Consider the following 21540-nt stretch of genomic DNA (forward strand, 5'->3'; position numbering starts at 1 on the left):
ATCATCAGATTCGATTCTCTCCACTACTCTTTCGACACACGCTCCTATGTAAAATACTGTGCTAAAAGAAAAAGAAAAAAAAAAGTCCATTTTATTCTCCTCACCTATCCACTTTATCCATTTTAACCCTGAACAAAATTTAGACTCACTTTACTCCCCCAAAACTATTTCATTTATCCAATCTACCCTCTAATTAGATTTTTCTTTTTTATTTCTCTGTGTATGAGTTGAATTTTGAGTTCAAATTTTTTGAGCACATACAAAATATAATGCCTTGTGTCAAAAAGTTATACTGAGAATTTTTCATGATTATTTTCATGGGTTAGGAACATTTAATATGAAATTGATCTTAGATATACAAAACTGTATGAAAAGTAATCATAAAAAATTGCTAATGTATTTTTATAACGTAGAGCATCATGTTATAAGTCGACTAGCAAAATCTGAAATTAAAACTCAACTTGTACGCGAAGAACCAAAAAAGAGAAATATAATTAAGGGGTAGATTGGACCAAAACGAAATAGTTTAGGAAGTAAAGTGAGCCTACATTTTGCTTAGAGGGTTATGTGGACAAAATAAATAGGTGAGGGGAGTAAAATGAACTCAATGCGATCAATTGTGATCCATTCTTAGTATACATCCGTTACGGTCTGTTTGTCGCTTCTGGCGCCTTTATCGGAGCTTTTTTTTCCCTTTCTAATTTTGAATGCAACAGTTTGTTGGAAGCATAGCTAGAACCAGTTAAAAAAGAATTAGTACAGATTCCTCTAAATCGTGTAGAGTCGTGGACAGTGGTAGCAGTTCATGACAACGCAAATGCTGCACAAGGACACAAACACAAGAATTAAAAAGAAAAAGAAGTCACTGCTGCTCCGATGTGCAACGAATGCTGCCAAGCAATCCGATGAGCCTTTCCTCTTCCCCTCCTCTGCCGACAGAGAGGCGGCGGCGGAAAGAATGGCTCGCGGTTGGTCCAATGATACTACCCACCCCGGGGGCGCGCGGACGTGGAGAGCATAGCAGAGAGCACCGGGTCTTGGTTGGAGCCGGTCCCTTGTTGTAACGTCCTGTTTGGGCAAAAGAGATCTCACCGGCCGGCCAGGGAGCTTTGCACGGTATAGCATATGGGCTAGGCACCACTACGGGGCTGAGGGCTAGCTGCCGGAGTGGACAAGTGGCCAAAACTGATCAAAACAACCAGTGCATCTGCGTCGCAACTGGCAAGAAAGGATTTCCTTTTCTCCATCAAGAGCTCGGAGCTGATGGTCTGATGCTTCCTCCGGCCGGCCCAGACCCCGTTGGCCGATCGATAACTTTTCTCCCGGACCCACCAAACTATGCTGCGCCGCAGGAATTTCTCCCCACTGCGCTAGGGGGGAAGAATTGAAAGGTCTTCAAGCCAATATATCGAGCTTCACTTTTTATAAGCGGCAGCATGTATACCATCCGTTTCACCATGTAGGCCCAGAACCATGCGCGCAAAGTGTTAATGATCTAAGAAATTATGAGAGAAAAGAACCACACGTGCCTCTTATGGTACAACCACTAACCCTCTCGTGCCTGAATAAATCAGGGGGTAGGGAGTGAAAAGTACCGTAACAACGACATATTATGGACATATTTTGAAAATGGCGATAAAATGGCGAACCGAACGTAGCTCGGTTGTTTAGATTTCTTATGATGGAATCAATCAGCCCATCTGAATTTGAATTTTTGAATCAAACATATTAATGATGTGTCGATGCTACAAGTTCATTTGTGGAGTTAATGGCGTGCCCTTCAAGTGCCAGGGACGTGCCGATAGCCAGATGTCTTCACCAATCTAAAAAAAATATGATGAATAGTCTATTATAGATGCTCATAGGGTGCAATGTCTTTCCGAAAAGAAAAACGTACATTTTGAAAGGCAAATCTTGAATAAGTCGGCGTGCGCAACTTTAACCAACAAGACCGATACCAGGAAACTATCATCATCATGCCTAATCTAAGCGCTCAAAACGGCACGCAAACACCAACGGTGGTGAGCCAACCTGCCAATGGATCCATTCCAAAGCGATTCAAAGGTGGGTCCCCTCAGAGGCTGCCTTTCTTCCGTCCCAGGCGGACGATCCAGCTCGGATGTCAACCATTCTTCGTCACCAACCGGACGGACGGCACACGCGCCAGATCACAGGCGTGTGGAATCAGGCCAGCGCAGAGACCGTGGCAATTAGACACGGACGCGGATCAGCGACCGGGGCCAAAGCGACCCGACCTGCCGCTGCCGGTGGAAACACGCCAGCAATTGTACAGGCGACAGCGCGCTCCTGAAAACAACCCAGGGGAGAGACTTTCCCACCAAGCACTGAAGAAAAAAAAACAATTTCGGCCTTTCAACAGGAAAGAAACGATCTGAGGCTGTGAATATCCATCCACATGCAAATTCCTTAGCCTGAAAATCTGCAGAACACCACACACTAACATCGATGAAGAGCTCCAAATTAGATGTCGAATTAATCCAAACTGACAAATTCCATAGCCATAACTGGATTCCTTAGCCCCGGCACTCTAATGACCTCACGTATCACGTCGTCGATCATGATAGTGCACGTCAACGTCCGCCAAGTCCAAAGTGACCATACAGAAACGTCAAAAGCGGGTCGTCCAGCGCGGCCGCTCCAGTTCGGTTTCTAAACTTTTTCGCAAAAGCTTTTAATACCCAACGAACAACGAGGCTTTGCGCCTGCTGTTCCGTCCCGCCACCCAGCCCAAGGCAAAAGGAACCACGCCCGTACGGGATGGAAATTACTAGAAAACTTCCGCTGCGCGACGCGATGCCATTTTTCCTACTGGCCAAAGGGCCCGATGCCTCCTTTCGTGGACAACGCACGAGACTAACCCTATTCTTTAGTAGTAACTTGACTGACTCATCAATCACTTGACACAACCGGCCAATCTGGCGCCCATAAAAACTCAGCCCCGACCCCTTCTCCACGCCCATTGTTCTTGTTCATTCACTTCACACCCCCCTCTGTCGTCCAGCACACACAACCAGCGCGCGCGGCGCCGCCGACCCTGAATTCAACCAATCATTCAATCCTCTCCCGGCCGGCATTTCGAGCTCCGATCGGTCGACCGCCGGCGGCCGGCCATGGCGACCTACGACAAGGCGATCGAGTCGTACAAGAAGGCGGTGACGACGGCGGCGTCGCTGGCGGCGTCGGCGATGCTGGTGCGCGGCGTGGTGAACGAGCTGGTCCCCTACGAGGTGCGGGACCTCCTCTTCTCCGGCCTCGGCTACCTGCGGTCGCGCATGTCGTCGCAGCACACGGTGGTGATCGAGGAGACGGAGGGGTGGGCCACCAACCAGCTCTACGACGCCGCGCGCACGTACCTCGCCACGCGGATCAACACCGACATGCAGCGCCTCCGCGTCAGCCGCGTCGACGAAGGGAAGAGCCTCATGTTCAGCATGGAGGAGGGCGAGGAGATGGCCGACCTCCACGACGGCGCCGAGTTCAGGTGGCGCCTCGTCTGCCGCGACAACCCCGGCGCCGGCGCGGGCAACGGCAACGGAGGGCGCAGCGGAAACGGCGGCTACCGCGTCGAGGTGCGCTCCTTCGAGATGAGCTTCCACAAGAAGCACAAGGAGAAGGCCATCGCGTCCTACCTCCCGTATATCCTCGCCACGGCCAAGAAGATCAAGGAGCAGGACAGGACGCTCAAGATCTACATGAACGAAGGTGAGTCCTGGTTTGCCATCGACCTCCACCACCCGTCCACCTTCACCACGCTCGCCATGGACCACAAGATGAAGCAGTCGGTCATGGATGACCTCGAGAGGTTTGTCAAGAGGAAGGAGTACTACAAGAGGATTGGCAAGGCGTGGAAACGGGGGTACCTCCTGTATGGCCCGCCTGGGACCGGCAAGTCCAGCCTGATTGCAGCCATGGCCAACTACCTCAAGTTCGACGTCTATGATCTCGAGCTGACGGAGGTGAATTGGAATTCAACGCTTCGGAGGTTGCTCATCGGGATGACCAACCGGTCAATCCTTGTCATAGAGGATATCGACTGCTCCATTGATCTGCAACAGCGGGCAGAGGAAGGTCAGGATGGTAACAAATCCAGTCCTTCAGAGGACAAGGTAAGATACCCGAAATCATAGTGCCCTGTCCTGGTTCCATAGCTTTCTTTTGAAATGCTGATGTGTCTCATGCCACTGCTAATCAGGTGACACTATCTGGGCTACTCAACTTTGTCGATGGCCTTTGGTCGACCAGTGGGGAGGAGAGAATCATTATCTTCACAACAAACTACAAGGAGCGGCTTGATCCGGCACTTCTTCGCCCTGGCAGGATGGACATGCACATCCACATGGGGTACTGCTGCCCAGAGTCGTTCAGAATCCTGGCCTCCAACTACCACGCCATCAGCGACCATGACAGATACCCTGAGATAGAAGAGTTGATCAAAGAGGTGATGGTGACTCCAGCAGAGGTGGCAGAGGTGCTTATGAGGAACGATGACACCGATATCGCACTTGAGGGCCTTATCCAGTTCCTCAAGGCAAAGAGGAGCGATGCCAAGGATAGCAAAGGTGAGAATGTGGTCCATGAGGCCAAAGAGGACAGGAAAGAAATGATGACGGAACAAGACATCTCAGGCGATCAAAATCTGAACGATGCAGGCAAAGAATGATGCCCATGTAGTGTGCATATCATATATTAGTACCAGAAAATATCAGCCAAAAATGTATTGTTTTGATATTAATAAGAGATCATTTTTGGAACTAGAGAATACTCTGGTGTCATGATACTTTATTTCCTTCATAAAATCAGATACCACATTGTAAAGTACATGTAGGCCCAGTTGTACTCACATGAGTATATGCAACAATTTAAAGTAACCTGCCATTTAATATAAATAGTCTACAGCATCCAAATAATCAATATTGTCAAAATCTACAGCCTACAGGATATTTTGCATACCAACATGACTTCTCATGATACATCAATCTTCAGAATCCGTGTTCACCACATTTTCTTCTTGTAGCGCATTTTCTTCTCGTAGATCAAATTCAACAACTAGATCAAGATTATCCACAAACTTGTGGTACACCTGGCACCCTGCACACTGTTCGTGCAATGTATGTTAGAACACAAATTTACAGCGTAACTAAGAATACAGACGAGCACAAAGATGTGGATTTTGTCTCATATAGTGATTCAGAAAGAATAAGCAATAGGTTTGGTGTTTGCATAAATATGAGCAAAGCTGCTGACTCAAATCTGCACATAAGCACACAAAACAAAGTTTACCTGAAGAAAAACTGTTCCTCTTTCATAGGCTACTCTGTTTATCAAGCGTTGGGTCCTTTCACCGCATTTATTACATGTAAATTGGACAAGCAAGCTTCTTCTTGGAAGCTTTATATCAACAGTGGCTTCCTGAAACAGCACAGACAAAAGTTACATCACAGGCGTTCGGCACTTCTGAAGCATTGGTACTCAACGTGCCAGCGATTTGAGCTATTACTGTTCATATCTCAGCCTACTTTGTTGTTTAACCAGCACGCACTATAGTTCAAGACCCTTTTTATTTTCATATTTTCACATCAGCAAGCTCTCAACCTAACAGATTTACATATTAAAGATTATGTTGTCTTTTGAAGATCGTATCTAATCTGTAGCACGCCCAAATAATGAAAGATCTAAATGAAGATTACAGAGTAATACTTGAAAACTACTAGCAATTTCATTTGAACACTGATATTGTTGCGTTTTGCATATAGCTTACTTCAGCCAATGAAGACAGAAGGCATGATTGATGCTAGGAAAACCACACTTTATCCTGACAAATAGGAAGGACAGCCCAGAATTTCAAAATTACCATCAACCACACAAAAGGGGAGCTGATAACAATAGCTAGCAACCTATATCAACACATCCGGTCGTATCTCGATTACATAGTGCTGTACTATAACTCTCTTGTAAGTAAAAAAAATCAGGTATAATAAATGATGCTACCTATTTCGATATACAAGCTTATAAGCCGGCTGAAAAGCTGAAACGGCTGATTTATTGTGTGAGGAAAATACTGTTTGGTGGCTGATAAGCCGGCTGAATAAGCTGAAGCGAACAGGCTAATGGTTTGAGAGAAACAACACACAAAAGATTATTCAGACAACAGTGCTTCAATAGTCCAACTAATTACTGTATCCCCATTACCACCAGCTGCCTGCTCCCATGCGTAGTCCCTGAATTTCTACAAATCTCCATCACCGAGCATCCAGAACCCAGACCAATTCACCCCTGACAGTCTGAAATATCACAGAGACGAAGGAGAGAGTTTACCGTCGGGGACGCCGGCGCTTCCGAACTGGCCTCGCCGGAAGAGCAAGCAGAGACAACTAGCCTCCTTCGACGGCACGAAACTCTCAACCTGCGCGAAGAAGCCTACAAGCTAAGACACCAGAGAGCCGAGACCGCGAGGAGGAGGAGAGGGCGAGAAACTAAAAGGAAGCGCACCCGTGCGCCGTCGTCCTGGGCTTCGAGGAGGCGGCGAGGGAGACGCGGGGAGGAGGTGACCGGCGGTAGGAGCGTCTCCCCGGGAACGCCGCGGAGGGCAGCAGCGACGCCGCCGAGGAGCAGCCGTACGCCGCGGCCGTCGTCGCCATAGCCGCCTACTTCCTACCGGATTTGCTTTGCCGTCAGCGGAGGAGAAAGGAAAAAAGAGGCTGAACAAAACTGGGCCGTATGTGTGGCCCAGCGAAAGCCCTTTTAGCCATGCGTGTCCGGGAGAAAGCGCGCTTCCCCTTCTGAGCCAATGGGGCCACACGCAACTCCCATTCCCAAGTTTCATTTCCACCGCCCCGCCGCTTGTTGCCGCTTTCAGTTCCCGCCGCCGCGGCCAAAATATTCATTCGAATTGGTAACTGAGACGCTGGAGCGGGGGGCGGGGACAACCGATTGGCGATTGCTACGCGGAGCGCGGTGGAGGAAGCCCCGCTCGCTCGCCGCCGGAGCCGGTCGCCGTCGACGCCGTAGGTAAAGGCCTCGTGCTACTCTGCTTATTTCGTTTTCTGGAGCACGACCCATCCTTGTTGCGGCCGCAAGCTGTTCGGCGCAATTACTCACCCTCCACCCACCGGGCGTGGAGAGGGCTAAGAGAGCGTCCTGCCGTGTGGGGTGTGGCCGGCCTGCGCAGATTGGATATGCACCGCAGGTCACCGATGGGGCAATGCGACGGCCGACGGTGGGCTGTGCAGGGTAGGTTGGTTTCGAATTAGGGATATGGGGAATTGCTGATTTGATGGTTGGGTGACTCTATTTCTGCTTCCTGAAAGTAGGGGACTGATATGTCTATTGTCGTACAGCTGCACAGCTCGCAGTGAAGCCATCGTCCTTAGCAAAACAAATACTGTGCACAGTGCTTGATTGTATAATTGTATTGTAGGCAGTTTTGTTGATCTATTAAAGTTACAGTTTGCTGGCTTCATCATATAAATCAAGTTATGTTAGGCTTTGGAGACCTATATGGGAATCCTGCAGGTAATGTAGTTCATTTGTTACTTTTAATAATGGTCTGGCTTGATCATTGCAAAATAGTAGCATTTTTTCCCTCAAAAGAAATATGGAACAAGCCAATTCTGTTGTATTTGCCAGCCTGTACCATGCTGTATTGATTCAGTTGCAGGGAATTCACGCAAATGAAATATAGAGTCGCTTATGACCATTCTGCCTGAAGAGAACCTTTTTTTTTTATCTTATGTTATGCGGTTGAGCTAGCTAACAACCTGAAAGTTAATGTGCATACACTTCAAGGTATTCCTATATTTTGTCCAGGGTAGAATTTTTGTAAATCACAAGATGGCTCAGGCCGCAAGGCTGAATCTGAGAATGCAGAAAGAGATTAAGCTACTACAAGATGATCCACCCCATGGGGTCTCACTTAATGAAAATGACCTATCATCATTATCAAGTATCGAAGCCAGTACGTCCTCTATATTGTTACTATTTCTGAATTACTTTTAATAATCATCTCTAAATTTGGCATTGCAACTGTATGTTCTTTGGTTTGTGTGCTGATTCCCTAGTTTTTTAAATCAGGAATTGAGGGGCCTGAGGGAACAGTTTATGCCAAGGGAATTTTCATTCTGAAGATACAAATTCCTGAAAGGTGTGCCTTTTTAAGTTTTTATAGACATGAAAACCAAACCCCTATGCCTCACCAGATAATATCATCTTTATTCCCTTGTAATTTCATTTATGAATTATGAGATTCAAACTTTTGCTGAGATGCAGGTATCCTTTTCAACCACCCAATGTGACTTTTGTTACTCCCATTTATCATCCGAATATTGACAATGGAGGACGTATTTGCCTTGATATTTTGAATTTACCCCCAAAGGTAATTGATAGGAATTGTTCGGACACTCAATGACAGTTTAGAAATCTCAGAAATTCATATTCAGTTTAGAAATCTCAGAAATTCATATTCAGTTTAGAAAACACAGATATTCATATTTTTAATCTCAGCAGTTTTTATCATTGATGATGATTATTATTTCTGCACAGGGAGCCTGGCAACCATCACTCAACATTGCTACTGTTTTGACAAGTGTTGGCTTGCTGCTAAGTGAGCCAAACCCAGATGATGGCCTGATGGCTGAAATAGTAAGCACATTTCAGTAGCAGTTGCAGCATGGTCAAGGATATACTGATACATAATGCACTTCTGCTCATCATCCAACCATATGTTTTTTTTTCTGAGACAGAGTCGAGAATACAAATACAACAGGCAAGTTTTTGACATAAATGCTCAGTTATGGACTGAGAAGTATGCTAGTCCTTCTGCTGCTGGCACTAGCGGTTGGGGTTCTGTAGATGCTGGTGTCCTGGTAAACAAGAATCCAACTTTTATTTTTGCTAATTTTGTGTTGTAACATTATAATAGAACTTCTCTTATATTTTATTGAGCATTTATTGTGTTCTGAAACTTTAGGCACAGAATACACAAGTGGAGGACACAGAGAGCCAAGGATCATTGCCAAAATCTTCTACAAAAGATTGTGAAGGGAATAAAAGGAAGAGGCTGTTACTGGGACAAAAGTTATCGCTAAAATCTGGAAGATCCGATGAGGATATGAAAACTATCAAGCAAGATCCAGTTGCTAGCCACTTACCATCCATGGCAGGATCCACCTATCCTACTGCTTGTTTTTCTGATGTTTCAGGCGGACAGAATGACACGTCAGAGAAGATGTCTGTTGGCACTGCTAGTGGAGTGGTTTCAAAGATAGAATACCGAGGAAATAATAAGAATTCACAGTTACCTAGTCAGGGGCTTTCTGTTACCTCAGAAGCCCCCAGCAAAACAAGCGATGGCAATGATGTGTTTGTGTTACCTAATCATTCTCCAACATCTGCATCTCATGCTAATGATCATGGCATGCAATCTTCTGATGACATTTTGGAGAATAGTTTTCCAAGGAGAATTGGTGGATCATCAGATAGTTCATATAAACCACCAGAAGGAAACCAAAGGAATATCAGGACACTTGGTCTGAAGTTGTCGCTGAAATCAGTAAAGCCTGAAAAGAAGAGCGATGATCAGAAGGAAAATATGGCTCCAAATCACCTGCCTCCACAGCCTGGCTTCAACAAATCGCAGAAAAGGCCCTTAGATGCTGTTTCAAGGAAACAATTCAGCGGAGGTCCTGCACTGGCACAACAGAATCCTATTACTGAACATCAACAGTCAAACACTCAGGTGGTATCAACTGAAGAGTGCAATCAAGGTCGAAAGAAGCTGTGCGCACCAAGTAGGAGACTGTCGTTGAAATCCAAACAGTATGGGTTGGACAGTGCATGTGACAAGGAGTATAAGCCACCCAATTGTTCCCTAAGCGATAAGTTGCCCAATGAACTGCCATTATCAGCACCACCAGCGCCAATCCCAAAAGGTGAGGCCGTGGCACGTAATGAACTGCCATTGTTGGCACCACCAGCACCGATGACAAAAGGTGAGGCTGTGGCACCCAATGAACTGCTGTTGTCGGCGCCAACAGTCCTTAAAAGTCAAGCCAAGGCCCTTGGATTTGCTGGTCGACAGAAAGACGCCAATTCAGGCAATTTCTCTGTGAAACAAACTGCTGTTTCCATGGAGAACGTTGTTGTTTCAGATAGTGAAGATAGCGAAGACGAATGTGAAAGGCCCCCGAGATCAAGGCTATCACTGATGCGGAGACGGTTGGCAGGGAAGCTGAGAACCTGATGCCACCCCCAGACCTCTTGCTCTTTCCATGCTGCGTTGTAAATTCTTGGAAGACGACTATTCCAATTTACTGTAGTAACTTATGTCTGCTTCTGTGGTAGATCATGCCATATATGTGTTAGCGTACTGGATGCTGCCCTACACCGTGGAATGCTAGGATCCTGTTGTGGTGGGACACTCTTTTATTGGACTCCAAATTTTAAGTAGATTTTGCCTGTGCAATTCAGTTTTATCCACCAGCAGTATTAGTATGTAAAGTGCATTGAACTTGAACCCGTACTGGTGGTTTACTGTTTTTTTTTTGTCCGATATCTCCGAAGGGCATGTACAGGCACAGCTTGAAGCGTCGAGCACTCCTGCCTGCGGGCGGCGGCAACGCGAAAGCAAGCGCCCTCCAAGCAGTAACTGCCTGTGCATATGGCCGAAGAGACGGCGGTTCCAGTTTTTCGCTGCGCCGACTGCTCGTTTTGCCTACGCCCTGGCGTCGTCATCTGCGCCATTGCAGCGTGACAGTGAGCCTCTCTCCGGCCCTCCGCCGTCCAGCAGCCAGCGCTAACTGCGCCGGCGCGCTGCGTTCTCGTGCTCACTGGGCGCTGCGTTCTCGAGCGAGCAACTGTCCCGTCCTTCCATAACCGGGCGCGGCACGCTCTCCAAAGCCATGGCCATGGGGGTGCCGTGGGCCCTATGCCTGCTCGCGTGCTCCCTGGCCGGCGCGGCGCGGTCGGAGCCACCGGCGCTTCAGAAGCTCGACGCAGGCAGCGCCGCCGCCGGGAACGGTAAGGCCTCTCGCCCCTCCCAGTTCCTCGTGGCTCGAATGGTTCGGCACCGTGCCGTACGGGATTCTTGCTCATGGCTACATGATCATCAATCCCGACGCGACGCTGACGGTTACCCTTGCATGCAGCTCGTGCGCCACCGAGGGCTGCCCGTGCCCTCTCGGCCCCTCTCATCGCGGACGACGGCCGCCTCGTCGCCTGCTCCGGGAAGGACCTCCTCGCGTTCGAACGGGACGGTTCCATCGCGTGGGTCGCTCCCCTCGGCCACACGTGCAACCACAGCATCAGCCCGGTCCTCGCGCGAGACAAGGTAACCGATCGTGCTATCTGAAGCTCTGCAATTTCTTTCGTTACAAAAATTCATTAAAAATCTGAAGCCCTGCGTGATCTGAAAACACGTTTGCTAGTATTTGAAACGCAAATTAAGCCTGACGTATTCTCTGTTTCTTTTTTGTCCAGAGGGAACACGAGCGTGGCATCTGACAACCAATTGTGTTGGGCTGTGCAGGTGTATATGGTGGCAGAGGACAAGGTCATAAAGGTCACGCCGCCGAACGCGCACACCGCGAAGCCAGCATCCGAGGTGTTCTTCAGCTACAACGCGACGCCGGGGAGGTCCGAGCAGATCATTGGCATGTCGGTCAGCGGCAGCTACTCGTCTCTCTTCCTCACCATCAGGAACCGGGGACTCTTCGTGTTCTCGCTGCAAGGTGAGCTCCAATGGAGCCTCGGGCCCGTGCTCGATTGGTTCGGTCACCGTCTCGGCTGCGAGGGAAACGTCTCCGGCTGCTATTTCGATTCGGCTCCCGTGCTTGATCACAGTGGGGGAGCTATTTATGTAAGGTTCATTTTCATTCCAATTCATATGGTTTGCATTTCCCATAGTTTTGTCTTACACTCTGTGTACTAGCTCAATTATTCACCGACCATGTTCTTGCAGATATTGAACACTGAAGGCAAGCTCTATTCCCTGTACATTCAAAGTCGTGCGCTCAGGTGGATCCAGGACTTGAGCTCACTTGACAAAGTGATGACTGTTGCACCGGGAAATGGTGGGAGTCTATACGTTGTCTTTCCACGGAAGTCTATTGTGGTGGGGCTTGATGTTTCGACAGGAAATATTTCTTGGCAGCAGACTATTGGTCCACTAAGTAATGAGAAAACTTTGCCAACAGTAGATTCCAACGGTAATTCTATAATCCAGATCATGTTTATGTCCTAATTAGTTATAGTAAATTCGTTGTGACCCTAGTAGTTTTGTGTTCCACTATTATCCTAAAAAGTTCATTCTTCAATCATAAAGCCACATCTACGTCATGCTGCCCCTAGTGTGGTTGATCAGAACCAAGGGGAGTTCTTCTCCCTCTTTGTTCTTTTCTTTGCTGTTCTTTGTTGGTTTTTCCCCTCCTCTTTCTGTTGCCATGTTTTTTCTATTGTTTACATTGCCCCTCTGAAGCTGTTATATATACTGGAAACTGGACTCTTATTTCTTTTGCTTTCTCTAAGACAAATACACACAGCACTTTTGCATATTTGAGGGAAAAAATCACAGAGCCATCAATTTGTAACATGAAACATATAGTCTCCGGTACTAGTTTGCTTGTACGTTCTTTAACCGTTCATTTTTCAATTTCTGTAACAGGTTGGATGTCGATTGGTTCACTAGATGGAATCCTCTACTCAATTTCTCCTGATGGTGACATGAGAAAGTTTCTTGAAAAAACAGCAAATGATTCAGCAATCCATGTTGATCCAGTCCTTGACTGCTCAGGGTTTTCCATGTATGTCGCAAAGACCATAGTGGAAGGGAAATTAATCCAGACAACAGGAGGTTATACCTCGGTATCGATGATGAAGCCATCACGCATTTTGGTAAATTTGTTGGCTCCAGCAATTGGAACAATCTACTGGACCGGAGAGTATCCTGGTTTGTTCCTTTATATGTTCATAAATAAAGGTTCAAATGTCATTTTTTTTAAAAGCTACATTGAACATCTTATGAGATATCAATTGTCTTCTAGGGGAATTATCAAATTTGCTGTCCAGTAGAGACCTGAATGACTTTGTGGTAGATGAGACTATTCTTCTCACTCTTCTATCTGCAGCAAGTAAGTCTTTGTATTGCTCTGAAATTAACACTTCCCAAATTAACTGACAGAACCTAAATATTTCAAATCAACGCGATGACTCTCTCCTGAAATTTCTTGGCACAGGGTTTGATAACACGACGCAGTGCAATACGAGAAGTATGTTTCTTCTCTTAACCATTACATTTTTAGTCGTTATAAAATGATACTAACTTCTTTGTTTTGTAAGGGCAAACAATTGCTTGGATTTGCAGGCAAGCGAAAGCCAAGTTTGTGCAAGCCAATCCAGGTGAAGTTCAACTGCTTCCCCTTATGCTTTTATGTCAAATGGCACCATGACTGACTGAAGAACTTCTGTCCATTAGGTGAACATAACCTTGTTCTTCTGCTGTTGCTCTTCCAACTCATCATAATTGTAATACAAGCGATAGCCTTTTGTTTTTGCTGTGTATTTTGGAGGAAGAAAAAGCTCCAAGGCAACGGCTTGCAGAAATTCCTGGAGAAGCGGGTATGCACATTGGAGTCTGCACTTTATCCATTGATTTTGATTTGTTCAGAGTTTTCAGATTACCTAGGGCTAGGACTCACCTCGACTCCACCTTCTGAAATGCAGCGCTCTCTTCACATTAAGAAGAGAGCCTTAAGCAAGATGATCTCAGAGGTTGAACAGAAGGCGGCCGAAGATGCCACTTCGAACGAAACTTTGGGAGAGCTGGGTGAAATGGTGAAAGCAAAGGAAGGCGTGGAGAGGAAGCTGTACGCATCATACAGCCTGGGCAGGGACAAGCTCGGCTTGAAACGAAGCTCCTCAACCTTGCCACTATATCATGACAAGTACAGGAGCCATTCCTTCCACAGCTCACAGAAAGAGAGCATTACGGTTTTTAACACTCTAAGTGATACCTCCACTTCCTCCACTTCCGAGGATGGTACCAGCAGCTATTCGGACGATAGCAAGAGTTGCAGTTCTACCAGCTCCGGAGATATGGACCTCGACGTGAGATTGAAGTCAGTAGAAGAGGCTGGACCTTCCAACACCACTAGTGACGCAGAGAGAGTTCAGGAAGGATGCCCATCAGATGTGAGATCCTCATATTGTGTTTTCACAAACCCGTTGTACATCGAGGAGCAAAGCGCCGCAAGCAGTGGCAATGTGTTGTCACAGAGGGAAGAACAGATTGAATCAGTGAAGGATGGTATTCCTATCATGAGAATTTCCCTGAAGAGGAGGCGGACTCGGTCTTCAACTAACTGAAATACCTTGACAAAATCCATATGACCATGTTCTTTATGAGTTGAAACAATGTAAATATTTACTCTCTACTGCTGCGAGAGGCTTTCGAGCAATCAGTTTGGCTTCATTACGCAGAATAGTCATGTCCCAAAAAATTTAGGATAGTTGTTATCTTGTGTGAAGATTGACATTGAAATTCTTGTGAGCCCCAAGATGATACTCATCAGACAACCGACAAGAATAAACACTTGAAAATTATGAGCAGCAATCACTCTAAGCTAGCACAAAATTATCGCAGACTTCCCAAATTCAATAATAGTCAAATGGAAAAAGTTCTTCAGCAAATGAGATGGTAGGAGCTAAGAAAAATTGGGTCTTGAGTTAATTTTAAAAATCAAATCCAATAATTCAAATGTACTAAAAACAAACTTCATAGCTTGCTCATAATGCTATAATCTGTAAGAATACCTGCTCATTAATTATTTAGTTAGTTTTAAGAATCAATTCCAATAATTCAAATGGACTAAAAACAGACTACATGGCCTGCTCATTAATTGACTACAATCTGTACGAAGACCTTCTCATTAATTACTTTTACATACATAATTAATTTAAAAATCGATTCCAATAATCCAAATGGACTAAAAACAAACTTGTCCAGCTCATTTGAAATCAACTCCAATAATTCCTCAATTATTTCTGAACTTAGTTTTTTCCTCGATGGCTCAAATTTTTTTGTTGGCTATGGGAAATGTCAACTCAACAGAAAGATCATGAATGTTTCTTTAAATGGCAGCAACCTTTGTTCAGTTGATAACTGTAGTTGTGGGAAATTATTAGAAAGTTTGCAGTATACATTAGCAATAAGGTAATTATCTATTTGATGTCGGCTTTTTATGGACATGTGCTTTAGCTTTCACTTTTATATAGTTAGGTAGGTAACTATCTCATTATGGAGCTAGCATGATTAAAGAGCAAGATGGTTTCCTATCTGACTCGACTTAGGTGAGCAACTCCAATAAACCCTCTAAACAAGGCTCCTACCCTAAATTTAGAGGCCAAGGCTCACGTGTCTCTTGAATTAACCTATTTTCTCCATGTGTATCATCTAGACGTGTCTCTTGAATTAACCTATTTTCTCCATGTGTATCATCTAGACTCATGTTCTATATCTGATACTTTTGCTAACTTTATGACTACTTTGATCCTCCTTAAGAGAAAAACGCATCTTAGTTCAGAAATTGAACAGAGAACATACAGTCTTAATTCAGTTTGTAAAGAAACTTTTTTTGCGGGAAATTTGTGGAAAAACTTGAGGTAAGGTGATGTCATGATCCATGACCATTGATGCTTATACTTGTCTTTTTAGGGAAGATGCTTATACTACTTGTCATAATCGTATAATTCTTATTTTTTACTGCTACATTTGCCCTTTGCTGCATTAAGACATTTTGAATTGATGGGTTCTACGCTGAACCCAGTGACATGGATGTACGTAAGTATGTCGTTTTCTTACGGTGCACAACCCAGTCAAAGTTGTTTACTCCCTCCATCTATGTTTATAAGGTATGGTATGACTTAGTACGATCTTCCAAATAACATTTTGACTATTCATTTATATTATATTATTCATTTATATTATATTATATTATATTACTTATGGTTATAAACTTATAATCATTATAGAGTATATTTGATTACTTATCCAACCATATAAAATTTACATTATAAAAATAAAAAATTAGTAGTCAAATTATTGGTCAAATATTGCAAAGTTTGAATCTCGGGTGCGTCTTACAAATAAAAACGGAGGGAGTATGATAAACTAATTATCACTAATTTCTCTTGGGCCAACAGTGTGTATGGAAGCGAATTTAAAGAGATGGTGTTGAACATATTTATAGATTTAATTTTTTTCTCTTTGTATCTTTATTTTGTCAGGTGGTGGTGAAACACTGATATGGTCAATCGGGTCAGTAATCCTACTCGCAATACGGACTTTGAAGAGTTTATATCATATATTGACATCAATTTTCATTTCACAGATCAGGATTTTTGGACCTTCAAGAATTTTGCATGCACATGGGGTATAGATTATTTGCAATGCTGCAGCTTTTGATGAAGCTGTTGGCCTCTCGCATTCTTTTGTGCCCGGCGCAGTACGCCAGTCGTCCGTCGGCCGCAGGGGCCGGGAGCGGGTGCGGCTGCCCGGCCTCCGTGTATGCCTACCAGGTTGATACGGAAATGCTTGACAAGATAGACATCGCACATTGAAGAACAGAAAATCCCCTGAGCTAAGCTGGCACCAAATTATTGGCACCTTTCTGGCTTAAACAGCAGTCAGATGGAAAAAGTATACAAGCTTAGGCAAGTGAGAAGCCAAGGAAAACTGTGTCATAGAAGCTTAAGCAAGAGAGAAGCCAAGGAAAACTGTACCTTAAGTTAATTCAAATGTCAGCTCACGTATCTCTCCTAGCAATTGCTTTACAGTTCAATGGCTCAAATGGATTAAAAAAACTAAGAAAAAAAATTACGCTGGTTCTATTTGCTCAGGCAAACTGAAAATAAAATTAGGATACAAGGATTTCAACTAGACCCCAATTAACAAATTTGAAAATGGTTGGCTAAAATTAAACAGTATGAACACTTCTATCCGCTGTAGGCAGTCTCCTCCTGTGCATCTTAAATGCCTCAATGGATTGCTCTTTGCCTTGCAAATCCGGGCTGAAAGGAAGTGAAATGCAATGAGGCATCAATAAAAAGGAATACAAATGCTCAAAAGCCTCGAGCATTAATCTTTTTCTTTTTTTTTCTCGAATACGCACACCACACACCCCTTCCTTCTCTAAAGCATTAATCTCGTGTGAAGAAATAACTGAACAGGGTTATATATGTGTATACCTGAAGCAGCATGGAAGGGCCTTTCTTTGGTGTCTCTGTAGCCACATGGCTTCGAGTCTTTCTTCCATTGGCAGCAAGAACTGAAGGGCTGTTGCCTCCAATGTCCCAGAAAGTACGCTTCTTCGCGGTCGGCGCTGGCGAAGTGAACCGGTGGCTAGGGCTTTTCAGCTCGCCTGCAGCCGATGCATCTCTCTGCGCCTTTCTCAGGCTCGCCCTTGTGGTGACTCTTCTGTCACCTGTTGCCTCTTCGCAGTTGTTGGGAGCCTTCCTGTTGATCAGGCCACGGATGAACTCGTCCTTCTGCTTGAGCTGCAGTATGTGCTCTTTCTTCATCTTCTCAATCTCGGCCTCCAATGTCTTCACTTTCCTCTGCAGCTCCCCGACCTTTGCATTGTCAGCCGCAGGCCTCTTGGAGTCTGGCGTGTTGAAGCAATGTCCAGCCAAGATAGATCGCTTGACCTTTCTTTGAGCTGAGCTTGGAGTTGAAACGTGAGACGTGGGGACAGGAGATTGTTGTGGCGATGTGTTTGAGGCAAGTGACTGAGCCTGGACTGTAAGTAGCTTCTGTTGCTGCTTTACCAGTTGCTCCCTCAGGACACTATTTTCCTTCTGCAGCTCCAGTAACAGCTTAGCTTGATCAGTTTCAGAATCTGGTACATTCAGAACCTCTTCATTTGCAGTGGTAAGTGCCTACAAAATCATAAGATGATTACACTTAATCCTGTGTTCTATTTAGTCGAATGTGACATGTTTAATTCACAAAATGAAAGTATGAGACCTTTGTTTTTATCTCCTTGGCACGATCAGCCCAATGAAGCGTGTTCTGTGTCTCTCCGAAAGAAAGATTGGAGGGGCTAATGTTGGCAATCATGACGGTGTTGCAGGATCCTCCAAGTGAGTCCTTCAGGAGTTGTGTCAGCTTGGAATTGCGATATGGTATGTGTTTCTTCCCCTCCACAAGGGCATTGATGCAGCTGCTGAGTGCAAGAAGAGAGCGATTAATGTTTGCTCCTTCGATCGACCTCTGTGTACGTTGGTCAGTTGCCAGAGCTCTTTCGGATCCAGCAAGATCGATAAGAGAGAGTTTTCCAACTCGTGTTACTATGTCAACTCCATCCATGGATCTATATTCTACAACAACCTGCAAATTTTCAAAGGCGTGAGTCATTTTGCCATAGGAATTACTCAACACAGGTCGAGTGTATGTAGGAATCTTACCTGTAGTATCGCATGAGAGCGTGATGAGGTCTCGTTTACTCGAGTTGGTTCAGTTGTTCGATTCTTGTTACCTTGCTGCAGTAATTTCATAACCTACAAAGGAAGAAAATATTCAGGTATTTTGCTTGAAAACCACTGTGAGCTAACCATACGTCCATACCCAAGAAATAACCATTACCTCGTCTGTGGAGTATGCTCTATATTGAGTAAGACCAGTAGCAATGGTTCCCTGAAATGCCGTAAACATTTTTTCTGTTAGAATAGATTGGTAAGCAGGCTTATCAAACTGTATGGAGAAAATGTGTGCGTGCGTGTGTGTGGCGGGGGGGGGGGGGGGGGGGGGGGGGGATGCGTGTTCAGAACTGACTCATTTGACTTAAATTTTGCACTAGCCATTATCAGAACTGAGGTTTTTCTACAGCAGGGTTTACTTTTACCATACTCAGTGCTGACAGCTACTCCCTCCCCGTCCCAAATTATAGGTTGTTTTGGATTTTTTTGATTCATAGCTTTTGAAATGTACCTAGACATAGTCTGTGTCTAAGTGCATAGCAAAATCTATGAATCTAGAAAAGCCAAAACGACCTATAATTTGTGACGGATGGAGTAGTTAGAATTGACCAATAGTAATTTAACTCACTGAACAAAACTTGCTTTGAACAGTTATAGCATGGTTAAGAAGTTCAATTCATGTACCTGCTTATCTTCTCGCAGGTGGAGGGGTCTACCAGGAGACAGCAAGTCCCTCACCGTCTCATTGTATATCTCGAGGTACGACAGCTGAATCGAGTGGTTGCCGTCATGGCTCCTCTGCCTCACCTTGGAGAACAGGTCCTTTATTGCAAGCACCATTACCCCAGGGTTTTCCATTGTCCCAAGCATGGTGTAGGTCTTGCCGGCCCCTGTAGCTCCATAGCAGAACACTGTCCCATTCCTACCTTGCAAAACACCCTCCACAAGATCTGCTGTTCTGCAGAACCAGAAATGGAGCATTAAATTTAATCAATTTACTGAGAAAGCCTTACAGTTGAGTAATACTGGATACTTGTCATGAATTGCAGGCAGATATTATCTAGTCTAGTATATGACACTTGTGCAGTTTCACCAGTAAATTTCATCTGTCACCATTAGATAAATGGGTAAACAATAATATGAATTTTGCATGAAGTAGAGGCATACTTTTTCTTGTCTGAAATTTTTATCATCACACATCAGATGAGATAAGCAAACAGTAGTAGCACTATACTTGTCATGAAATGAGGTCTGCTACTCTTATCTAATATAAAGTTATCACATTCTGCAGTTTCATCAGCAGATTCAAATGTCAACATCAGATAAGCAAATAACATTATGAAATTTGTGTCTTTTTATTGACAAGGACAACCTAATAATAGCCTGGAATATGAGAACCTTATCGAAAACTGGGTGCTACATTTATATGAGCTTTTTTCCTGGATTTTTAACATCTGACAAGTGAACAATATTATAAAATCTGGCATGAAGGTGGACATGAAATTTTTTGCCGGATTTTTTCATCAGATTTGCAAACTATAGTTGTCATGAAAAAATGATGTCTGCTGCTGTAATCCAATATAATCCTAGAACTTGTGGAGTTTCACCATCACATAACGAAAAAAATAGTCTGAATTTTTTGTCGTATTCATAACAAGATGAGCAGATAATACTATGGAATATGTGCATCTAATCAAGAATTGTATGCTCCATATGCATGTAAGCCTGGGGATGTTTAAGCTCTTACGAGGTGCTGTAGACTTCTGCCTGCGTCGTCGAATCAGGGAAGGCAGAGTCGAAGCAGAAATGGCGACCGCGCACGCGCTTCAGCCGGAGGTAGTCGTTCTCGGAGGCGTACTCCGTGAGGTACACCTCCTTCTTGTTGACGATCTTGACGCAACTTCTCGACCCAGCCTCCTTCTCCTTCCTCGACATTGGCCGCAGCCTCACGAACACGAGGATCCGGTTCTCCGCCGCCTCGGCAGTGCCGGCCCCAACCTCCCCTGTGGCCTTGAGCTTGCCGCCCACGGCGCCTCCCAGCGAGAGTTTCCTTGCCGTCGGCGCCGGGAGCACCGGGAGCGCCGGAACCACCTTCTTGATGGGGCAGGACATGGCGTTGCCTGCGCAGCCCACCACGCTCTCCTTCTCCTTCGGCTCCGCCGGCCGCCCGAACACGACGGCGTGGCTGTCCTTGAACGGCGCTCGCGCCTGCGGAGGCGCCACGTTCTCCCTGAGCACCGCGGCCTCGGGGACCAGAGCGAAGGCGTCGTGGTGGCGCACGGCCACCCGGCCGCCCTCCTCCTCCTCCTCGGGGTTCTTGGCGTTCTCGTCGTTGACGACCTCCGCCGCGCTGAGCGACCGGATGCTGCGGCGGTGCTGCCGCGCGGCGGCACCTCCGGCCTGTGACGCGGCGACCTGCTGCTTGTGCTGCTCGTAGAGCAGCGTGAGCGCGCGCATCTTCTCCTTGAGCCCGTGGTGGTGGTGGCTCGCCGCGCCCTCACGCGGAGCTGGCGCCGCCGACGCCGAGCCCCACGCCTGGGCCCCTTCGCCGCCGCCGCAGGCAGCCGTGACCCGCGACCGCGTCGCGACCGGCATCTTTCTTCTCACACCAGATCTGAATATCACAAGCCGCTGCTCCGCCTCAGCATCACCTCTCGTTCCTCAATCAAGACCAAAGATCCAAGAAACCAACTTGCTCGGGCTCTTCCGGAAAATCCTCCTCCAATTCCCGACGAGAAGCTAGAACCAGCGCACCGGATCGAAGAATTTCTCAACAAGGAGGACAAAACACCCTCGAATTTCGCGCAATCTCCGGGCTCGATGGGGGCAGGGGTCTCTTGATCTGGGAGGGGATGCAGAGGAAGAAGGCGTTCGTCTCTTGTAAAGCGAGTGGTAACAGTAGGGCAGCTGGGGAACGACGTGGGGGAACCAAGGGAAAGGCTCCGTGGCCGTCCGATCTGAACGGGGGCGGGGACGGACGGCGGATGCGCTGACGGGGTTTGAAAACCCGGGGAGGGATCGGGCTCCAACGGTCGGGTCCGTAGCTCTCGCCTG

At 46.0% G+C, this 21540-nt stretch overlaps 5 protein-coding genes across 6 annotated transcripts; 3 read left to right on the plus strand and 2 right to left on the minus strand.

Moving 5' to 3' along the window:
* The first annotated feature begins 2921 nt into the window (after nucleotides 1–2921).
* On the plus strand, nucleotides 2922–5119 carry LOC117857474 (AAA-ATPase At3g50940). The gene is made up of 2 exons (XM_034740141.2): nucleotides 2922–4127; nucleotides 4214–5119. The coding sequence occupies exons 1-2, from the start codon at nucleotides 3132–3134 to the stop codon at nucleotides 4679–4681; spliced, it is 1464 nt and encodes a 487-aa protein (XP_034596032.1). The 5' UTR covers nucleotides 2922–3131; the 3' UTR covers nucleotides 4682–5119.
* Nucleotides 4774–6744, minus strand: LOC117857475 (uncharacterized). The gene is made up of 4 exons (XM_034740143.2): nucleotides 6511–6744; nucleotides 6337–6424; nucleotides 5302–5430; nucleotides 4774–5116 (listed from the first exon to the last, which is right to left on the minus strand). The coding sequence occupies exons 1-4, from the start codon at nucleotides 6657–6659 to the stop codon at nucleotides 4994–4996; spliced, it is 489 nt and encodes a 162-aa protein (XP_034596034.1). The 5' UTR covers nucleotides 6660–6744; the 3' UTR covers nucleotides 4774–4993.
* On the plus strand, nucleotides 6686–10480 carry LOC117857473 (uncharacterized). 2 transcript variants are annotated; one of them, XM_034740139.2, is made up of 7 exons: nucleotides 6686–7029; nucleotides 7833–7975; nucleotides 8092–8161; nucleotides 8287–8392; nucleotides 8560–8658; nucleotides 8760–8882; nucleotides 8987–10480. In XM_034740139.2, exons 1-7 carry the CDS (start codon nucleotides 6809–6811, stop codon nucleotides 10256–10258), a joined length of 2034 nt encoding a protein of 677 aa, XP_034596030.1. In that variant the 5' UTR covers nucleotides 6686–6808; the 3' UTR covers nucleotides 10259–10480. The 2 variants fall into 2 exon arrangements, with proteins under 2 accessions (XP_034596030.1, XP_034596031.1); XM_034740140.2 differs by having other exon boundaries at nucleotides 6792–7029; nucleotides 7828–7975.
* Nucleotides 10481–10916: 436 nt separating this feature from the next.
* On the plus strand, nucleotides 10917–14491 carry LOC117856386 (protein GAMETE EXPRESSED 3). Its single transcript, XM_072293992.1, has 9 exons — nucleotides 10917–11034; nucleotides 11163–11304; nucleotides 11494–11872; nucleotides 11975–12221; nucleotides 12677–12961; nucleotides 13056–13175; nucleotides 13376–13390; nucleotides 13487–13629; nucleotides 13735–14491. Exons 1-9 carry the CDS (start codon nucleotides 10917–10919, stop codon nucleotides 14374–14376), a joined length of 2091 nt encoding a protein of 696 aa, XP_072150093.1. The 3' UTR covers nucleotides 14377–14491.
* Nucleotides 14492–16771: 2280 nt separating this feature from the next.
* Nucleotides 16772–21455, minus strand: LOC117859034 (kinesin-like protein KIN-8A). The gene is made up of 7 exons (XM_034742203.2): nucleotides 20234–21455; nucleotides 19171–19444; nucleotides 18653–18703; nucleotides 18475–18567; nucleotides 18035–18397; nucleotides 17257–17946; nucleotides 16772–17079 (listed from the first exon to the last, which is right to left on the minus strand). Exons 1-7 carry the CDS (start codon nucleotides 21079–21081, stop codon nucleotides 17047–17049), a joined length of 2352 nt encoding a protein of 783 aa, XP_034598094.1. The 5' UTR covers nucleotides 21082–21455; the 3' UTR covers nucleotides 16772–17046.
* Nucleotides 21456–21540: the final 85 nt, after the last annotated feature.

Source organism: Setaria viridis, chromosome 5 (assembly GCF_005286985.2).
Source record: "Setaria viridis chromosome 5, Setaria_viridis_v4.0, whole genome shotgun sequence".
Taxonomy (NCBI): Eukaryota; Viridiplantae; Streptophyta; class Magnoliopsida; order Poales; family Poaceae; genus Setaria; species Setaria viridis.